Below are 22,500 nucleotides of genomic sequence, written 5' to 3'. Positions count from 1 at the left end.
GGCCAGTATGGTAAGCGACACGCGAGCTCCCGTTGATCTGCGATACCATCGATCGGGCGCTGGTGCTGCTGTGGTGTTACCAGTTGTGCCAAGGCCAAAAACCCGGGGCCCATCTCCAGTTCCATCCCCCTCCTCTCTGTGTTTAGTCCTGGGGCTGCCCGTCTGCGCATCAGCTGTCTGAGGTCACACCGGGAGTCCGAGAATGCGGTTCGCAAAATATCCGTTGAAAAATCGTCCAAACCCTTCGCTTCTCCAAATGATGTGCTTCTTTCCTCCAGCAGGAGCTGACCTTGAGGCATACGGGCGATTCTATGCTTCACCGACACCCAATAGGACGAAAGATCGTGCGTGCGTGAGGGAGACAGAGAGCTTTACTAATTAAATCCCGAGGCGCGATGGTGCGAGAACGCGATGCCGTCAAGGGAAGGGGACGAGGGGGCGGTGCGCGGACGAGACGAATGTGAAATCGAAACCGCAAACGGCACGGACAAACGCTGGACTGCGGGACTTCGGGACGTAGAATAGGCAAAGACGCCCCACCAAAAGTCAAGTCCCGATGGCGACGACTCCACAAGAAGTTTCGAGGGAAACGAAGCGGAACCGGATTAACGCGCGGTATTTGTGAGACATTTTCGGGCCCCCCTCCCTCTCCCTTTTACTACACACGCTTGGGGCTCACTCACCAAGGTCACCTCGCGCACGTACAGACACACAAACTTTGATTCTGTGAGGTTCGTGTCGAAGTGAGCTGTCACTACTGCTGGTCACGGAAGGGGCTCGTCGTCACGGGGTGTGGATCGATCGATCGGTCAATGTGATCGCCCCCTTCAGCACACGTTGATGACAATCTCGATTCGCTCGAGAAGTTCTTGGGCATTACGTTATCTCTTATCTCTTATCCTCTTCCTTTTGGTTATCGAACTACCATACGGCCGGAGCAGCTTCCTCGCTGCTTTCCATCTTTTCTTATTGGACGTGATCCTCACATTCCTCTGCTCTGTCACAGTCATGTATGGAGTGCCCCCCCACTATATGAATGTCTTGGGAAGCCGGGAACTCGATCCCCAAAAAGATGTATCTGCGGACACACCACGGGCCGGGCTCTGGCGGCGGCAAACGAACAAACAAACACATTAGTAAAAAATGCAAATATATGCGCAGAACATAGGCGAACATATTTGTTTGATGTAGTGCTGCTTCCCCCTCTTGGTTGCTGCTCTCATGAAGATCGTTAGTGATCTAACGCAGGAGCGCAGGAGGTGGGCTCGCGATGTGGAACCCTTTCTTATGCTGCTGCTCACACGCATACACATTCACGCACTTATTCCCATGCGTGCGTCCGTGCGTCCGTGCGTCCGTGCGTGCGTATGTGTGTTATGCTGCGCGAGAATTCCGAACGCCTACGCCTACCGAACGGTGGAACGGGAGGCGCACGCGGGGATCTTGCCGTTACAGTCACCATCGTCTGCCTGCCTGCCTGCCTGCCTCGGCCGAGGAATGTTAATGATTGCTTAAACGATGATGCCAGAAAGCATTTCTTCTGTCTCGCTTTGGGTGAGCGCGCGAGCGCCATGCGACCATCCGGCAGATCATTCGGTCACTTGGTTCGTTTAGAACGCGCGTTGCTCATCGACAAAAAAAGGTTTGAATGTTCGTACTGGATGCGCTAAGACTGGCGAGTGGTTGCATCAGTAACGCGAATCATCATTTCTATGGCATCTCTCTTGCTTTTGGTTTTTTTTTTGTTTTGGGATGCTGGTCACCACAGGAAGGCAGATCGATTTGGAGGAAGCCGGTGGTAGCTTCCTCTTGAAGAAGGATCCTCATCCTCTGTGCCAACCTTGTCAATCGTCCCAAGCCGGTCTGAGCCACAAACCTACGGTAGTAGAAGACAAGAACGTTGGGGGACTGCTATATATGCATGTATTTGCATGTGTCATGGTTAACCGGATCTCGGAAAACAACACCAGAGCGCTTATTACGCTAAGCCAGTTCGTCCTCATCGTCAATCGTCGAATCGTCTTCTGGTGCAATCCTAAAAAATGGGCATCAGAGTGTCCTGAGCGATGCAGCATCGCGGCATTTGATTGCATCGCGCGAAATGAGACAAGGCGTTGGCTTCCTTTCCCCCAGCAATTCCAACCCTCCCAAAAACCTGCGTTTGCGCCGATCGTATCGTCGAAGCGCGATTTGATTTAATTGGCCAAACGGTTATCGGGGGGGATTTGTGTCGTTGCGATTAATTTAAATATTTCCCTCCCCGGTTTTGCTGCTCCCACTCGCCTTCTACCGCCTCTCATCATCGTCATCATCATCTCATCATCCCTCACCACGCCCTCTCTGTCGAATCCTCAGCTGCTGAATCCTGAAGGCAGCAAAACCACCTTCTCTGCTGGCACCAAAAGTGAAACCAAATGAAACGCGAGAATTATCAATGTCCACAGCCGCAAACACACACACACACACACACACCACGCTGCCTGCACGCGGTCAAGCAGTGGTCAGCGGAGGAGACGACGCAAGGCGCGTGACAGGTTGATTTTAATTTTATTCCACCACCACCTCTCGTGGTCCTCCACTAGGCCACCGTTCGCTCTGACTGTCTCCAAGACACACGCGCAGCAATCGCCTTCCGTCTCCCACCCATCACCACCGGCAGCATAAGCTCAGTGGCGACGCGTCTCGCGGGACCCGTGGGATCATCTTTATTCAAAATTCGAATTGCGGATTGTGGATCCTCGCGTGGTCTCCGTGACGCAGCCACGCTCGATCACAATTCGTTTGCGTTCTCGCGCCAAAAACGATGGTGCCAATGATTGAGTGACACTCCTATGGACAGGTGTGCTTGCGGGACAGGAGCGCGATCGCGCAACCAGCAAAAGATGAAGAAGCGCCTCGCGAAGTCACCAACACCAACTATGGGGCGTGTTGACATACAAGAGCACAAACATTGCAGTGAGACGACAACCATTGCTTGCCGGTTCAAGCAACAAAAGCCGGCCTACACAGCAGTTTTCGACCATTCGATCGTGAAGAAGGCAACAAGCCATCATCTGCTGCACTACACAGCGCTTGAAACATTCTAGATAATGGCGCTCTTTTGTGCACGGGATGGTTCTACTGCTCTTGAGCCAACGATGTAAACACTTCTGGTACCAACCAATATCTCCGGAAAATAACAATTTGCAGCTGATTGCAGCTGATACTATTTTTATCCCTTTCGGTATCTCACACTCCCTCCTTCTTTCATCTGCCGATGACCAGTTTGCGTACAATCAATCATAATTGGCATGGATATCTATTGCACCATTCTCGTCGTCCATTGGCGAATGCATCGAAGGTAGGCGAGGAAATCGGAAAATGCAAATTCACTCCGTTGTTGGTGGTGCCCTTGTTAATAAAAGGGTGCAGCTGACTGTGGAAGAAGCACTAGAACAGATAATTTTCTTGCCAGTAGTTTGATGATTCCCTCCGGAACACGATTTACGTAAAGAGAGAGAGAGAGAGAGACTCCTTTTTGGTTTTTTAACTTCGCTTTAAAAATACTTCACGAGGGCACAAGACGAGTCGCGCGAAATGATAAACAACAACTCTCTTAACCCGCCCCCTTATCAGCTCCATCAGGCTGCATCGAACCGTGCTGGGTATACGAGCAACATGGCCACGGTCTGGCACCGATCGGGGCTAGTGGGTGCCGGTTTTTTTTTCTTATTATTATCCTGCATTCTTCCCGGTGCATTTCTGGTTGATCACGGTGAAAACACCAGAATCGTCCACAACAACAACAACAGCAACAGCAAAAACACTTTCACACCGATACCGGTGCGTCGTTGTTGCGCCAACATAAGGGACACGACGCACGTCCCCCGCTGGACTCACTGACACAACGCACCCACACACACACACGCACACACACACGTGTGTGTCATGGACTCGATTTCCCCCGCGGGTACAGTTTCGTCGTTCGATTGGGTCTGGCACTCACATGGCTGGTCAATTGCCAATTGCCCTAACCAGAACGCGGGGCGGAAGTGAATCATTATAGCCGCTGAACTGAACGGGCCACCACCACCCGTTGCTGCCGCTATCGGCACAGAAGACAGAACCTCCATGTTCGTGCGTTGTGCACTGTGATAATCATCAACCACGGTTTGAGGTCCCGCGGCTAGCGTGTGTTTATGAGAGTGTTTACGCGTCGGCGCAACACTTGCCCAACGGTCCACTCCATGGATGCTAGAGCGAGCATGAATCATAACAGATTTGCTGTTTAGCATTGCGGTCCCTCCGATACCGTCAAGGTAAAACACTCCAATCGAATTACCTTCAGCATTACCGTCGTGTCGAGCGTAACAAAATCATCGTAGCAAAGCTTCGAAAGTCGCGCCAGACGTCGCTTCTCCTTCAGCGACGTGGCAGCCACCAGCTCTTCGCCGTTGACCGACGTCGCCGCCACCGCCACCGCCGGTGCAACTGCATCGTTGGACCGCTGCATTCGGCGGCGAACGAACTCCACTGGCCAGCCGCCGGTGCACGTATCGCACATCGGAACCACACCGAATCCTTTAGCACGGTATTGGTCGCCTAGCTAATCTTTCAGAACAAACTCGCACACACACACACGCACTTTCACTCTTTGGGTTTCGGTTTCGGGCCACGTCTAATTCGTGGCGGATTCTTGAGCTATGCGAATTTTCGGATTCAGTGGACACTGTAAAGCGAAGAAAAGGAAAGGATAGTTGAATCTTCTTAAACATCCGCACTCTGAGCAGGCTGTTTGAATTGAGGAGGAAGCACTAGCTAAGAGGAGAGCATTGTGGAAGATTCCACAAATGTTCCCACGCCCCAAACTGAAGGAAAAACTCATTTGGCCTCGGGCGGCCAATTGCCAACTTCCTGTTGGCGATGCAACGATCGTCGGTCGTAGCACCGAAGAACACTTGAACACATTTGGCGACTTCCGCTCGATTTCTACGGAATCGCGGACACCGGTAATCGTAAACACTGCCACAGCTTCTAACGATCCGATGATTAAGAAACTGTCGAGTGAGTTACTTCTGTAGGATTGATTTCAGATGTTTCACTGATTTCAATCCAATGCAGCACTGAAATTTTCTGTTCCACAATTTGTACTTCTGTGTCAAACACTGCCACTGGCCTTGCCCTGCAACTACCATCGTACACTTGCACTTGAGTTTTACACCAGAGCCAATCCAAGACAAGTAGACACCCCTGTGTGGTATCCAAAACTACGTTACTGGAATGCTCGACACGCTCTCCGTTACGATGTAGTGTTTGGTGCTGGCACAGCAGCTCCGGCGCGCGCATCTCGCGGACCTGCCCGCGAATACTAAACGGATTGGTGGCGCCCCGGGTAGCCGTTGAATCGATTAGAGGCTGCAGCTATTCTAGATCGATCAAGTGGTTCGCTCTCACTCTGGGCTCGCTCTCGGATTTCATGTTTGGAAATTGAGAGTGTGATCGCACCTCACGCAGACAGGAGAATGGAAATTCTGCCGCAGAAACCGAAGCGGAAGAGTCCGAGAAGCCGTAATATTGGAACAATTCGGTTGAAGCAAAGGCAGTCATTCGTGCAATCGTGAGACAATCACAATCAGGGATTTGCATCACTCTCTTTCTCTATCTCTCTCTCTCGCTATCTCTCTTTTTCTGGCTCCCTTAAACACTCACACTAGGGTTAGTCAACGCGAAACATTCTGTCATCGATCGATCATTGGCAGATTGCTTCTCGTCTTTAATCACCACCTGCTGCTATGCCACTCGCAGCACACCCCAAGAGGCCCCACCATAGACCCTTACTATTAGTTGCCTTAGCGAATCGGTTATTAGCAGTTCAGAACACATAAACGCGCGCACACACACACAAACACGCGCGCTCGCGCACTTCGTGAACGATTAGTTTACTCTTTGTCATTCGCGTTGATGGATGCCAGGAAGTGGCTGTCAGAACACTCGACATTGCTCTCCGGCACACAACACAAACCAACAATCACCAATCCCTCCTCCTCCGTTTTCCCATGCCGCAGCCGTTGCCACATAGCATCACCAGCAACTGCAGTAACTGCAATGCAATAACAATTTGTTGAAGATCACGACGTCACAAACAGGCTTCCCGGGGGAGGGCTAGTCGTGGCCCCGACGTGACGATCCGCAGCACGGAAAGGGCAAGGGCACACACGACCTGTAGCCACACTATTTGCAAAAACCCGATTGGGGCACACGACAAATACCGCGAGCCACCTGATCCTGATCAACGATGCCGTCGTCGTCGTCGTCGAAGTTCCTGGGGTGGCCTACTGCTGGTGACTCACAACGCACGAGCCGGCACGGACCACCGGGCGGCCCCCGAAGGTCAGTCGAACGTTCAAACAGAGCGATAGCGTCCGCCAGATAAGACGGCTGCCGCAAATGGCACACCGAAATGGCGCACAATGGTCACAATAGCAGCACCACTGCCGGTACCACCAGCACCTTCTATTGCTCGACGTCCGATCGGGTACTGATGTCGGTGCTGGAGCGTTTGGCATGAAATCCAGCACCATAGCAAGGCCGCTGCTTCGCTTTCGGATCGAGCAGGCAACCGCTTATCAATCAATCGCCCCCTCCTGAGTTGATAACGAGAGCTAGAGATTGTCAAGCACACACACATACACGCTGCAAGGCGATATGGCGATTTCTGCAAACACACCGGGGGCAGACCAATAGCTCGTGGTCCGCTTGCCTAGACTGCGTCGACGACATCAACGACAAGCGTTGCGGCGTGTACTAGAGGAGTAGTAGTAGTAGTTCAACATTGTCGGTAAGGTATCGATCACCAGCAAGCATCAAGAGACAGGCAGAGCAAGAAGCAGCTGCAACAGCTACAGCGTCTAATTATTTGTTGATTAATGGCGTGGTGCCTTAAGCTCTCTGGTGCGTCGCCCTTAAAGAATGCCATCGACGGATGGAGAGATCGGAGGAAGAAGCGTCTCTCAAATTCCGAAGCATACAACGCGACTAGCAGTGTGGCCAGACAAGGAGGAGTACTGCGCCACGCGGAGTGTGGATTATTAGATGATCTAGAGTAGAGAAGAATGAATGGCGTCGATTGATCGTTGGCGTCAGTGAATCGACTAGATAGACCCACCGCCGTTTGGATGATTCATCTGCGCGAAATTACGTTACCACCGCCCCTAGCCTAGTGTTCCCTGAGACGCGGGACGGTTGTGTATGATTAGTAAATGTTGTGAAGCGCTTCGTGGGAGTGACTCAGGAAGACGCACACACTCGGATTTGTAGATCCGACTAGGATATCCGACTTACTGACGAATGTATTTGAATGAAAAATGGTCAATTCCATTCCGTAAAAATTCCGTTTCTCACATTCATCCACAAACGTGCATCCCATTCAGCATTCAAGTTGCTTCCTGGCGTTAAGGTTAGCCCAATTAAATCTAGACCGTTTTGGCTTGTACCTACTGGCATTGGCCGCAGTAGGTCTGGCTTCCAGAACAACAGAATCCTGGATCCGGACGACTTTAGCGGACGTTTCCTACAAACAAGAAACAGAAGAACAACACGCTCGGGCTATGCGCTATCAAACCAACTCCTCCAACAAAGCAACTCATTCGCTTTTATGATGCCAACCCCCGCTCTCTTATCGCAACCATGCCTCTGTCTTGCCATCGCCTGAGTCGTCGTCCCGAGCCTGCATGTGCGACGAATGTCCGATAAGATTTGGATTTTATTTCTGTTTGCCAAACAGAAAACGGCTCGAGGATGCCCGGGGCCTTCCATATGCCTGCAGACACGCATTCATCATATGGCTGTGATATGGCAGTTAGTAGAGGTTGCCTTGCCTCACACGTCGAATGTTGAGGGTCGTTATCGTTTCGGCGGGGCCGGACCTAACTGGATACAGCACGCCAGCCACCGCTTTGTAAGAACTCTTCATGGTCCTCAAAGCAAAGGAAGGACTAAGAAGCACCTCTCAACCTTGCAACCTTCAATCCACTCCAAAAGAAGCAAAAGGACATCATCGAACGTCATGCTAACACACACACACGCCAGGTAGCGATGGATCCGCAACAGTCCAGAGTAGTTCTCGATTCCCCCGGCAAAGAACTGTCAGGAGACGCCACGCTCCTGGCGAAGTGTCAGATTGAGCGTGACGATGACGGATCTCCTAGTGACGACCGCAGGAGCGTGACCTCTCCCGCTCGGTCGCCTCAAACTTGACGTGCATTCGGACTGAGAAAGAAAATGGCCCGAGAACTTCCTTATCATCTACCGCCGGTGAACGTGACGTGGCTTGAACCAGAAGGACGCGCGGTAGCCGCAAAACAGTAGCGACAGTAGCGTGTAGGCGCGATCAGTGCACCGGCGTTACCGGCGAACTTTCGCGTGACATGTCGTCTGTCCGTTTGTTCCTGAGGTTTCCTGCTTCACCATCGGACCACCGTCACGGGACTGAGCCCATTTATGCGCACATTTCGCATCCGAGAGGTGCCGCTGGCTCTAATGATATCCTATTTATAGCGCCACAGAACGGAGAAGAACTGTGTGTGATTGTGTTTGTGCGTGTGTGTGGCAGGAACGGAACGGAAGTGCTCTCACTGCAACCAATAGAGTGGCACCATGAGTCTCCCGGACCGATGGAACTTAATGGAAGGCTAGGAGTAGAAGCGCTCGCTACATCCAGCTACGGCACCAGTAAAGAGGTGGCTCAGAAGAAGAAAAAGAAGAACTGGCCAGAACTTCTCTGCAAATGGAGCACAGATACGTCGAATGATACGTCGAGACGAGCTGCTTCTCCGTTTATTCCAGGCCAACCAACAGAATCAGCAGCATGCAGCGTTCTCTCTTTCATTCAAATCAATGGCCCTCTTCAATTGCAGGAAGAACCTGTCCCTACCGCAACCCGACTCTCCGAATTAGTGGCTAACGTACAGACAGAACTGACTTGGAACAGCAAAAAGGAAAAAAAAAGATGAAGGAAAATGTCACGAAACGCGTGGACACAATCTTTCCCCGATATTGCTCATGCTTGCCCTCCCCCAAGCACACGCATACACACACAGTTATCTTATCGGTATTGAGCAAAACGCGAATGACAGAAGAAGTGGAGCATGGCGAGGGAGAGGAAGGTCTCGTTTTAGTGTCCTGCAATATCCACCGATCCGGGGCGCCGCCATCGACGAGCTTTTCAAGGCCAGCCTTCGCCAGACGAAACTGCTGACCGTTGTGCTGGCTCCTCTCGGCTTTGGCTCTGTGATGGTTTGGGGCCCAACCAAGAAGTTGTATTCTTTCTCTCTCTTTCCCTCTCTGGATATTTTTTGCTTTGTTTTACGATCTTGACCTTTACAATACACATACACGTGAGTCTACCACTAGCAACAACTAGGAGCATAGCGACCGAGAAAGAGTGAGAGCGAGAGAGTCCACTGGTTGGCTGATATAAATAAAGTGAATCAAACCTTTTGTCTAGAGGACGACTCTTTCGGAGTGACGAAAAGCACAGGCTAGTCTGCAAGTGTGGTTCCCTTCTTATGCCATTTGAATTGTCGTGGATAGACCTTGATGTATGGTTCATCGTATTGATCCTGTCGAGTGATAAAAAGCGCCATGTTTTGATCCAGATGTTCTGATCAACAAATGCTAACTTTCGCTTCTACCCTGGCCTCTGGGAACTTCACTGACTGGGCTCGCACCAAGGGACCCTAGAATGGCTACGGAACGGACTTGTTCCAACTCCTGGAGTATCGAAGATCCGGGAAATTACTGAAATAGAGGTGTGCCGAGGACAGGGCAAGGTGGTGACGCCCGTCAGCACCCTATTACTGCACGATAGAAATAGTGCGCAGACCTATAAATAGCTCACCTTCGTACTCCGACGTTCTCCACGTACCACATGGATCGGTATGTAGCACCTGTTTTACCCCCCCGAGCAACCGATCACCACGTTTCGTTCTTGCGATGGCCATATTCTTGCAACGACAAGCGCCAGGGAGTTTGTGAGGTTGGTGAGAGCAGAGGAGTAATTCGTGGAGCAGTCAGCAGCACCGCTTGGTGCTTTTTGGACCAGGTATAACTCATCTATGGTTCGAGACGAGCACGTCTGAGGGCCGCTACCGAACACCAGGAATTTCCATGGCTAGTAGGCGCCACACATTTTCATCACTTATCCCCTGCTCCCGCACCATCAAACCACACCCCGCGATTATGGATTCTTGTGTGAGTTTGTGTGTTGTTGCCACCACCACCAGTGACCCCCTCCAAATAGCAACTTGTTTATCCATATGACGACAGGATATCGACGGTGGTCAAATGAACAAATAAGGAGGCAAGCAAGAAGAGCAGCGCCAGCGAAGTGCGCGAACCGCTGCTTGCCTGCAGACCAATATATTGGCGGGATTGGGGCGATTTGAAAAAACAAACAAACATTTATGAGATACGCGAACGCGAGCGCGCAAGGTACGGGAGTGCTCATTGCACCCTCGGAGGTACCGAGGACAGAGACTCAACGGGTGGGCGAGATCACCGGTACCTTCAGCAGTTCAGTGCGATTGATGATTGTTTATCGCTTCATTGCACCACGTGTGCGCTGTTTATCGAGCCCCGGTGTACTACTAGCATGTGGCCATATCGCTTTCTTGGCGCGAATGCCGCCGCAAGTAATCAATAGCGAATTGATAAAACGTTTACTTCGATTGCTTTGCAGTTGCATAGTGCATTGTTAGATTACCAACGAGTAGCCCAATCCATCGTGGTAGCCATGGTGATGCCATGGTGATGCCATGGTGATACCATGGGGATACTAATGCTAGAAAACATATATTCGAAGAGCAAGAGCGCAGTACGCTATGAACGCATAGCTGAGAAAATTCTCTTTCTTTGGTACCCTACGAACCTACCTGCAAAATATAGCGGGAACAGTCCCCTAGTGCGTCCTGCGACATGGCCGTCGACGACTGCGGTGATGGCTAACAGCAAGGACCTCTGCTGCCGCTGCTGGCGGCCTAATCTCATCAAGCGCTGCAGCTTTCGTCTCCTCTACGAAGCAGCTACGGTTTCTTCTTACGCTGCTACTACTGCTACCGCTAATGCTGCTCCTTCCTTTTCGGCGACTACGACTAGTAGTGCTGCTGGCTGGCGTCCAACTGCAACTGCTGCTACTGCAGTAGGCGCCGCTCATTCTGCTCCGCCCTCTGCACCTTCCATTCAGCAGTCGTGGCCGTTACCACCGCTGGCTTCGACACTCGCACCGCACACGCCTCACGGTAACACATTCACCGCCGAATGGTTTTCAGAACCAAAATGAAGAAATTGATGGACACAACAACAACAGTAACCACAACCAACACTATACCGAAACACGAACGCGAATCCTCGCAAATCGCCAGAGAGTGCGCGCTCGCGCGTTGACGCTTCTGCACTACACTTGCTGCTCACTACTATCTCCCTACTGCAGCTGGACAGATGATCGCACTACGGTGATTTGCACTTCTTTTTGGTTGATCACCACCATCTTCATCGTTGCCAGTATAGCAGCGGCTGATAGTGATGCTGAGATGTATAGCAAAGGTACCGGTTTGCAGGAGGAACCTCTCTTTCGGATACACACACACACACCACGATGCACGATGCTTCAATGTAACTGATGAATGCACACTCGCTACCACACTAATGTCGCGACTATTTCATTCAACAACACTCAACATGGATCACTTGCTAACTGGAGAAGACAAAAATGCAGGATTATAAAATAAACTGCTGTGCGACCAGCGAGGCGTTAAGGTATATGAGCTTCCTCCAAATGCGCACTTCGCTAAACCGCGCAATGGTTACTTTGCTCCGGCGTCTTGAAGGTAGTATAACACTTTTCTGAAAATTTATAACATATCGTTAAGAGACCGTCGGCACACTCTAATTAACAAGCAGGAGTAGTTCCCGTGACTGCTCAAAGTAGAGCGTTCGCACTTGTTAACCCCTTCAACCACACGCACGCACGCACACATACGCACGGACATCCAATTGCAGATTACAATTTCTCCTTATCGCACTGACGCAACTGTTCTACTGGAAACAGTTCTTTTGAAAAACAAGGAGACTTCGCTGCCACATCGAAGATCCTGTTTGTATGCACTACAGTACCCATTTCGCCCCCCGTCGACCCCTCGCTTATGTGTGCGTGCGTATGTGATTTCAAAGCGAACCGGGGGTGAGGCAACTAAGCACTTCCAACAATTGCACCCATCGGCCATCGGCACTGATAAGTCCGAGGGCGAGTCCCGTCCGTCCGTCCGTCTGTCCATTCGTCCCGTTTCCCGTTGAACCGTGAAGATAGGTAGTGGCAGCATAAAACGCCACTGCCCCTATTGCTGCTTCTGCTGCTATTGCTTATCGCTAATAATGGCAAAGACGCCGGCAAGAGCGTCGCCGACGCTAGTAGAGCCTGTTATTATGAGTGGGACGACCTTTTGGCGCGATCATCGGTCCAGCAGCTGCTGCTCCTGCAGCAACGTTGCCCTCTTTCGTTGCACTGGTTTCAGAGTACCGAGTAAGTAAGATTAAGTGTAGTGCGGGGCTTTAATTATTATTCGCGGCAATTAGTGTTGGTGGTGGTGGTGCTGGTGGCACACTCCCGACACCGACGACGACGTCCGATGAAGTCCGAGGCGGCAATGGATTGAATACACGCTGCGCTGACGCTGGCGCTTGCTGGTGAAGCGTGTGATAAGGACCTGTTCCACAAGCCGGAAGCTGCCTCGAACTGAAATGAAAGACGAACAGAAGCAACAAAGATGTGGTTAGTCACGCGTCGTACTACTTGGTTGCGCTACTAGGAACTGTAAATGTTATGGGGCCTTGTAAAGCATCTGTACTGTCGATTTCTGGAATAAACTCTTGTACAGGAGCAAATACGTCCTAAGATTGCTGAAGAGCTAGATATTAAGTAAGGAAAAACTTCAACGAGTTAGGCGGATGATCTGACTCATCCCACCGTTCCCAACAGCTGTAAAGCTCCAAATTTTGATTTTCCTCCATAGATCCGCATCTCGTCGGAAGTGACTCACGGATTACTGGTTCTCCGATTACGGACCCTCCTCTCATGAGGTCGCCAATGGAAGATGGAGGTACGATCCCGTTGTAGCGCCAGCAGATGCTACCGCAGCATATTAACACCAAAGCCCGGACCTTACACTTCACGATCAACAACAGCTGGCTCCCCAACCCACACGGACAGATTGATGGAAGTTCCAACGGACCCGCGGCCTCGGTCCTATCGATACCGTCCGAACATGGACGCGTTAGCTCCGTTCGCTAGCCTAGGAGCCTCAGATGAAAACAAATCAAACGAAGGTGGAGAAAAGGGAGAAGGAAGCACACCGATTGATGGATGCTTCACACGCCGCACAACAAGGCGCGCGATCAGGGAGATCCGCTAGCGCCAGCCTCTAGGCTTCTCGCTCGTTCGCTTTGCGCGTTGATCTCTCGTTTCGCCGGGGTGGCTCGTATTTGCTGGCGTAAGACTACAACCGGCACACACAAAACGGGGGGGTCCGTCCAGCTGGCCTACTTTTTCCGGTGTTCGTTTTGCGAAACCCAATTGCGGTGCGGTGGCAATGGTGGCCCTGGACCATCGCATCTCGCGCGTATCGGTGGATCGGCAGATATGTTTGGAACAGATTTTGGACACGATCCAGCGGTTACGGACATCATCACCAGCAGCAGCAACAGCAACAGGTAGTCCGGGAATCACAGGCAAACACTGGCTCTGTTGGGGAAACTGGCATAACTAGCACACTGTGGTAGGTAGTGATATGAGAAACAGGCGCTTCAGGCTTTACAGGTGTCGTCACCGTGATCTTCATACAGTTTTCAATTACTGGTGTACCTTTGTGAGCGAAATTCTATCGAAGTAACATATGGTTCGTAGCGGGGGGGGATCGTTTCGACGCTCTTCGAACATTTGTTTTATGAATATTTTGATGATATTCAAAATGCGAAAAAAAACACACACTACGGAATGTAAACAGCTCACAGCTGAGGGTCTTAAGTGTGTCCATCAAGGAGAAAGCGAAGGAAAGACAAAAGGAGGTGATTGCGATGCAAAGTGCAATTCAATTTTATTTATTACATCGTCATCGGCATCGGTTGGATTGTTTTATTTCTCTTAATTTCATCCAGTGTGAGGGTACCTTTAACATCCTCTCGCCGTGGCAAATGTGCATCGATTGGATGATGCAGTTACGCATCGTTTCACATCTCCCATATCCATTGCCCGCCGAAATCCACATGGAGAAATCACTTGAAGCCATAAATTTGAGACGAAATATGCTCCAGAAATCCGGTGCGGCCAATGAGAGCATGACCGAAAGATTGGGGCTACCCCGGGGCTACCAAAACTACAAATTTTAATTCGAACCCAGAAAGCGCATTTTAATTGATTGGAAGCCTAAATATAGCAAAGATGGCTATGTCTCACAAAATCACGTTTAGCACATCGTATCGTAAAGAGTAATTTCATGATAACGGCTTTGGAACTCTAGGCGTGGTTCTGTCGCACACCTGGCTCCGACATCATCTCGTGTACCATTTTGGGGAAGTGACGTTCCCCAAATAAACCTTGGCAGACTTGTTCCCGTGGCGCGGAAGCAAAACAACTAATCACGGCAACCTCGGACGCTAACTCCGACAAACCTTTGGCGCGATCGCTCACTTCGCTAACATCTGCTCTCCCCCATTGTTCGGTTTGCGGACAGGAACGTGACCGGCTGATGACACGGAACACCACACACCGCAACCTCCCCAAGGCTTGAGGAACGCCAGGAATTTGGCGTCCAAGACACATGGCGACCACGCGGACACCGAAATGGTTATAATTGGACAGAGAGTGCCATGGTCGAGGCAGACGACGCCAACGAACCCGCCGCGGCCGCTGTCACTGCAGCCGGCTGCTGCTGATGAGATTTTGCCGGTCTCTTCCACGAAAACGCGCGACGCGAGCTTCATCTCACCCCTAGTCGAAGGCGGCCACTACGAAAAACAGTGTGCGCTCGGACATATTTTTAGTACACATAATTCCTTCGTTACGGTGTTGTTGTTACACACTAATGTTTACCAGCTGGCACAGACGATGATGGTGCTCAGTAGGCGTAAGCGATGAGACGTTTCCGCAGGAGATTGTTGGACGAGACGATGCGGTATGATGCGTGCGCCTCTAATACTAAATGCGCTAGCAATGATACATGATCTAATGAGGATCCTGCTGGCCATTGGTGGGCGATTAAACTTTCGGAAAGTACTACGAGACTGCACAGATAGACAGAGATGAGTCATATGGGTGTTCCATCGGCATCGGTATAGCAGGAAATGATTTACATTCCGTTCTATGACTGGTAGTGCTCCTGTGCGTGTCTTTAGTCAGGTCTCTCTCTAAATAGCACTTCCTTACCAGCGTCTCGAGTGCGTTCAATTTATACAGTTTAACAAATAAACTTTAATTATAACAAATGGAGTGAGTCTACCCCCCATCCTGCAGTCGTTTATTAAACTTTCATGCCAGCTTACCTGGTGAAGGAGCTGCAAGCCGAAGGCGGCTAATAAGACCCCTCATCGCCGGAGACAATAAAATGCTTCACCATTCGTGATGGAAATGGGCAGCAAATTGACCCACATCCTAGAGGCCCGTGACGTGTAAAGTGGGTGTTTAGAGTGGGCGAGCGAACGCCGCCGGCCGGGCGGCTGGCTGGCCGGGCCGGATCTCGGCCCGATTTCGTTCCCTTCGACTTTCGAACCGAACCATGAACCATCCTCGGCGGCTCGTGGCAGGCTTTCTCGGTTAATTCGATTAAATGTATTAATTTTGGGAACCTCGCTGCAATCGGTGGAGGGTTTATCGCGGCCATCCTAGAGCCACCAGCGCAAGGGCAGAGGCTTGTGATCGACCGACCGACCGGACAAGGCTCGCCAGCGGTGCGGTACTGGAACTTGCTCTAGTTTACTATTTTTAGTGCTAACGAAAGCCAACAATGTTTGGGAAAGTAACCGCAGCCCATGTGTGCCTTCGGCCATATCCACGAATGGACCGGCGGTATAGAGGAAGATGAGAGCCACCCCACAACAGCAACAGCAACAACAACAGCACAACACATCTCCTGCTGCTGCTGGATGGTGCGTTACGCGATTTTACTATAAATCAAATCCCATGGTCAGCCGCTTCTTTCCTTCGGCTTAATACCGTAAGACGAGAAACAGTCCAGACCGCGGGAGGAGCGGCATCAAGACCTCGTTATGGTACCGTTCTTTCGCGGCGGGCCAGCATCACACAAGGCTCGCGTGTGTGGTGTGCAGAGGGGGATACGTTTTTCGATTTCCGTTAATTCGGTTAATCGTGCGCGCGGGCAGCGCATCGCATTGCAGAAGACGAAAAGGAAGGGAGAGACTTTTATGCTTACTATTACTATTCCTATTGCTACTACTAATACTACTACTACAGTTAGTTCTGCATCTGACAAGAGGAATATGATGGTAAAGTGTTAAGCGTCATTGTATCCAACATAGCTGCTAGTTTGCTGCTATTTACTGTTGTACGTTTTCCAAATACATTAACCTCTTTGATGAGCTGTTTCAATTTCTTTTTCTATTTGTTTTCAAATATGTTTTTATTTTTTCAACATGTTTTGTTGGTTATTATATCTGCCTTTTAAATTACTCTTTCTCTTGCATTTTGTACGTTTATTTTACTTTCAACTTTTGCTACAGCTGCAATGTCTTTCGTTAGTTTGTCTGTGCTCTATAGTAAAACCATGCTACCAAATGCTTCAGTGTGCTAAACATGCATTAAGTTTCACCACCTACGATGAACACGAGTAAACTACGTACGTTCGAATGGTTTGTACATTTTCCATAGAACCAACATTGACAAAAGCAATCACTGGAAAATCCTTTGCCTCCTGGAATGGCAAACAAATCAGCTGGAAAGCTTGATGGAGCACAACTCATACGAAGGACCACGTGACCTCGGCTCCATAGCCGCATAGCTGAGGATTACACTGAATGAGAGCTACACGACTAACGTTTGATCTTTCCCCTCATCCAGGTACTGAAGTATTGGTTGTAATCATTCAGCTGCATTTCAACATTGCTCTCAACAGATCCTTTCATCTGCCCCCATCAACACGTTATTACTGTGCGGTACAAGTACCACAGTACAACGAATTGGGATAGAATATTAAAAAAGTTATTTTAAGATCGACGGCACGAAGAGCAAAACTTGCTGTCCAGTGCGCTGTAATAGTTTGTCTCGTGATGAGAACAGCGATGCCCGTTCTATGCCGATGCCGATCGAGCTGCAAAATGAAATTTAAATTTGCGTAACGGCGGCGCCAACAGCAGCATCTCACCCCCCAAGAGCGCTTACTCATGGTGCGACGACACATGACGCATTGCTCTTCCCAGAATGTCAGTTTCGAAAAATTAGTCTCAAACCGCGCGAGCGGAGGGAAACCAGAAGCTGAGAGAAATTACTTCAACATATGCACTGCACTGCGTTTGAGTTGGCACGATCGGGACTGAATGGTTGGTTGGCTGGGTTGTGCGACAAGATGGAGAAACAAATAAAGACACTCTGTGTATGCGGTGGGGTGTTGTCTGCTGTGGTACAACACATGGACCGACCATGCAAACCGGCAGACGCGATGGAATGGAAACATTGGCGCGTACAGGATATGAAGTGCTAGCTGTTGGAGCTGCAGCACCACAAGGAAGAGCATTCGCATCAGCAGCAGCGACCGCCACTGCTGCTGTTCTGTTTTCGGGCTGTTTGCTTAAGAGGACTTGGGACCTAGGGGGAAGCGTATCATGCCAAAGAATGGCGAAACATACAACGGGCCAAAGCGGACGATCGCGGTGTGTGATCGTTAAAATGTTTCACAAACACTCCTCCGCCGTTCGTAGTGGCATCCATCGGCCGCACAGAACCGCAAAGAACGTGAACGAGATTCGTATTCTCGGGAGAAATAAAGTAGAAGATGAGTGCAGCAGCTGTCGCAGTCAGATTATTTTCGATTTTCTTGCACAATTTGATATCGCACAGTAGTAGCCGGTGTAATGTGAGCGTTGCATTTAGTTGCCGGTGGAGGTGGTGGCAGGCGAGCAGACTTCTCTCAAAATAGAATTCACATTTTAAACAAGTCCCATAGTTTTCTTTTAAAGAACGCGACGCGAGAACCACCAGCCAACATTTTATTGCGGTTTTTACGACCCATGTCCTCCCACCTTTAAACGGTCGGCCACGTGCACGTCAATACAGGCCCCGCAACGCGGTTACGAAGCCGGTAAACAGCGGGCCGGCCTAGTACACATTGCCGCCAAAAAAAACGCCAAACCACGATCAGTGGTACAAACGTAAACGATTACAGCAGCAGCTCAGTACACCGCGATAGAATTACAAGAAGCAGCCCGGACGAATATTCAAACAAAAAACCCAGGAGCCGCCGTTGTTTTATGTGAAAGCGCCCGTTGGATGACCGAAGGATGATTTATTGCAAGCATTTTTGTGGCATCCTTTGTTCGTCAGCTCAGCATAAATAGAAAGCCACGCGGGAGCTGACCACCTAGAGATCAATCATCGTTGCAAGTGTTGGGTTTTGGTCTCCAAAAACTTCCAGTTTTTTTTTATGTTAACCGTAGTGTGAAAAGTGCAACTCCACAAAAGGGACAAGGAGTCTATAATTTTAATTTTAGAATAAAAATGTCAGTATCTGGATAGAAACAAGAATTACCTTCATGTCATCGTGAAAACCGCTTGCACCTGTGGCCAAATAATTTTGTTGTCACTTTTAGACCACCTGATGCGCTAGAGGAGGAAAAACGCGAAGATGCATCGGTACTTTCCTACCACACACACGATTGCTGCACTTCGATGCATCTCACTCATTCGATTTTGGTGGCGCCAAATCAACACCCTCCACTCCCCACGCCTGCTTTACATTTTCTTATTGAAACATTCTCCTGTTTGTGTAAGTGGCGACCTTGATTTGTGCCGCGAAATCCATTCATAAGCGTAACCTTGCACTTACTTCACTTATTTGTTCAAGAACAAATTATTGTGGGTAAAAGGAATTCAATTAAAGTCGATTGCAACATTATTCACGTTAAAAACGTAGCGGGCGCCAACTACATTATGCTGCCATCCAGGATTTTGTGCCACTAATTTCTGATAACACCAGGCACCAGGTACGTTTGTTTACTTTCATTATCGCGAAAAGCACACCATTCCGGGACCTGCCCTACGCGCTGCAGGGTCGCGCACACACCATCGACAACAACAACAACAGCAACAACACCAAGCGAAAGCTGTAGGAAGTGGGTGTGGGTGCTTTTTCTCCCACTTTTTTCCTTCGAAAACACACCGAAGCGAATGTTGTTAGAATGGTGGCTAGTTCTAGTTTCGTAAAATATCAGACTGAATGCCGAAAGTAAATTTCATTGAACACAATCTAGAAAAGCGCACTAGAAAGTAGCTTGTTCGTAGTTTCGTTCGTCGGGCATCGGAAGAGAGGTTCAACACGTTTCACGATGATCAACATTATCGATCGGCGATAGGAAGCCAGCAGCAACCGCAACCGATTTGGGATGGAATATTTAAGAAAAGAGCAAAACTCGACGCGCTCGACGACACGCGCACCTCCACGCAATATCGTGCCTCTTCTCACCGCGAGCCCATCATCACACACTTCTTGTTCTTCTACTGCTGCTGCTGCTGCTGCTGCTGCTGCTGCTGCTGTTTCTTCTTTTCCTCTGCTTCCTCTGCTCCGGACCATATGCTGGAGCCAGCCTGTATTCCGGATTTGATTGCAGCAGCCGTCGCCGCAGCCGCAGCCGTCGCCGTCGTCTCGGCAAGAAGGTGCGTCGCCTCCGCGAAGGGAAAAGATTCTCACCTCCCCCAACCACGCACAATCTTCTCGTGCTTGCACAGCGAGGGCGCGAGCAGTTTCAGCACATTTTACTGTCACGGAACGGCGGAAATGGAGACGATTCTTCGCGCTGGGGTTCACTCTTCTATGATTTTGAATAGAGCTCTATCTTCGCGAACACTGTCTTGCACGCAGAAGACCAAGGCCTCCTTCGACGTGATACACTTTCCTCGATTCCCCACCCCTTGCCCATTGGATTTCACTTCAATTTTAAGATTTTGTGTCGCCGATGGGGTTGGTCACTAATCTCACTCGGACTGTCGGGAACTACAGTTACACTAGCCTTTCAAGGCCACGAACGGGAGCGAAGGGGGGAAAAGGGGGACAGACAGAGGACGGAACAGCGACGAAGACGGCGACGTAGAGCCGCAGCAGCCGTCCTCTCTTAAGAAAGTTATCGCGTTCGGGGCAGAAAAGATGAAGGCTTCCACGTCCGTCGTACCCCACCTTGCTCCCCACCACACTCTAGCCACCCATCTTCTCCGCCCTTCTCCAACGCAACGGCATCTTCATCTCGCTCGTACGCAAGAGATTCGCTGACCGCCGGAAAACGGACCACGGAATTACTGCCACGCCAGCACGGATCTGTTGATTTACGGACGGCTGGTCGGTCGCAGGTGAAGGAATTTCGTGAATTTCGGAACGCAACCGCGACACGTCTCTCGAGGAGAGGGGAAAGGGGAGGGCGCCCCCTTTTGCGGGCCCTGCTGCTTCGTTTTCTTCACTCACTGTGCTGTCCGCGGTCGTCGCCGTTGGGGTTTGGCCTCGTCTCTAGGAATTGCCGCCGTACCACAACACTGGCAGCTTCACCATGATTGTTGGCCTCGAGGATTTTCCTAGCTTAAAACAAATATCCGCCGAGCTGCACAATAGAAATCGCGTCTTCGTTGTTCGTCATCGAATTTCGCTTCTTTGTGTGCGTGAGAGCGCATTTGGGTGTGTGTGGGTGTACGTGAAGGATGGCTTTGAGGCGCGTTTATCTACGAGATCCAGTACTTTCGAAAATGACCGGCGATAAAATTGGTTCTAATTATTGCGCAATATGTTTCAGAATCTAATCTGAACACTTATTGAGCAATATTTTCCGTGTTTGCGATGGAAGAAAGGAGGCTAATAGGATTATAATTCCATTTTTGAAGGCCATTGTGCTCTGAACTTGCCAACATCAACGATGCTGAAGCCCGTTTTCAAGCAGTGTTATGCAAATATTTAGTGTTATCTGAATAGAGAGTTTTTAGAATTCATCAAATGTAACGAATAAAACGAAAAAAACGAAGGAGTTTCGGTTTCTGAAAAAGACACAATTTGCAACATCGTTCACAGAATGCTCATTCTTAGCTCATGATAGGAGAGCAACATGGAATGAAACATAAGACACACACTGTAGTACCGAACGGGCAAAGAATCCAGAAGAAACGTGATTTATGTAAAGTTTTACGTTTCTTGCAATTTTGTTGTGCAATTTTATGAATCTGTTTTGTGAAATATATTCCACCTGAAACCTAAATTATACGGAATGCTACTATACCACAGGTTCAAAAATGCTGTATCCGACGCAAGTGCCGCGATGTCGAGCGCCGACGGTGTGCTGGCTTCCGTTTGATCACGTGCTTTACAACTCCCAGAAGGTGCAACGGGACGGCCGTTGGTTACACAACTTTCAACCGAAACGAAACAACCATTCGAATGGTACAATCCAAAAGACCAGTTGAAACTTATTCTTTTCCCCGGCTGCCGGCTGCCTTCATATTTCGGAGCACACTAACGATCCAATTAAGCTGAAAACCGATCCGAATTCTTACGAAAACTGGTACTCTTATATTTCAGTAGGTTTTACTCCATACTTTGTCTTGTGACGATTATTGTGCCGCGGACGCACCTGGCTAATGCCTTCTCCTAGCTAAGCTGGAATTCATATTCCCAACTATATAATAACAACCGCCGTCAATATGTCTTCTCAGCTCAGCCTGGTAGGGGTGTAGAATGACCCGCGCATGATTTCAACGAACCTTTTAAACCATCCTACATGTGAACTTTTCTGCTGCTATGGTTTGATGGTACTTCCGGGTATGTTTATACAGTAATTTCTGGCATTCATGTTAAGCTTAATTAAGAGACAAACGAGAAATGGTAGGTTCGCTACCCAACTATGCCAAATCGGAGAGAACAGAAAGAAACCATGACAAACTGCAAGGCATAAAGAAACTACTATCATCAATAAACGAAATGAACAACTATGAGCTGACTACCGATCACTCCACACCCTTGCTCGACGCTAACCAATCTACTTTCTAATAAATCTGGAACATGTGTATGTCATACATGATGTCTTCCTGTTCGCAACATCTCAACTCGTTTTAAAAGCTGATCCGATAGGAAGACAGGAAGAACGATTAATATATTCTCTTACTCAACTAATGTGAACTCACACGGTATGTGACACGGTGTGTGCGCACTACTCGAGGACAAACGCTTTCCTCAACTTGGCGGTGGTTGCTTAGATTTTAGTTGATGTTCTTGT

At 49.7% G+C, this 22,500-nt stretch overlaps 2 protein-coding genes across 8 annotated transcripts in view; both read right to left on the bottom strand.

The window, feature by feature from the left end:
• LOC125948814 (unconventional myosin-IXAa-like) overlaps positions 1-20,861 on the bottom strand; it is a 51,028-nt gene extending 30,167 nt beyond the window's left edge. For 2 of the 7 annotated variants that reach the window (XM_049675253.1, XM_049675256.1), the window contains exons 1-2: positions 5,256-6,025; positions 4,322-4,708 (exon numbers count right to left, since the gene is read on the bottom strand). In XM_049675253.1, the coding sequence (XP_049531210.1) occupies positions 4,322-4,543 (222 nt within the window). In that variant the 5' untranslated portion in view covers positions 4,544-4,708; positions 5,256-6,025. Of the gene's footprint in view, positions 1-4,321; positions 4,709-5,255; positions 6,026-6,435; positions 7,413-10,910; positions 11,732-11,820; positions 12,108-18,785; positions 19,087-20,708 lie in introns of those variants that run through there. The other 5 variants (XM_049675260.1, XM_049675258.1, XM_049675259.1 and 2 more) reach the window with 5 other exon arrangements.
• Positions 20,862-21,768: 907 nt separating this feature from the next.
• Positions 21,769-22,500, bottom strand: part of LOC125948860 (heat shock protein 60A-like) — a 4,471-nt gene continuing 3,739 nt past the window's right edge. Inside the window, exon 3 of the mRNA XM_049675351.1 lies at positions 21,769-22,500. This exon is cut by the window's right edge and continues 2,080 nt beyond it. The gene's annotated coding sequence lies outside the window, so the exon portion shown is untranslated.

The sequence above is a fragment of the Anopheles darlingi genome, chromosome 2 (assembly GCF_943734745.1).
Source record: "Anopheles darlingi chromosome 2, idAnoDarlMG_H_01, whole genome shotgun sequence".
In the NCBI taxonomy this organism is placed as follows: domain Eukaryota; kingdom Metazoa; phylum Arthropoda; class Insecta; order Diptera; family Culicidae; genus Anopheles; species Anopheles darlingi.
Note: the sequence above shows the minus strand (reverse complement) of the source record. Positions and strands in the feature narration are given on the sequence as shown.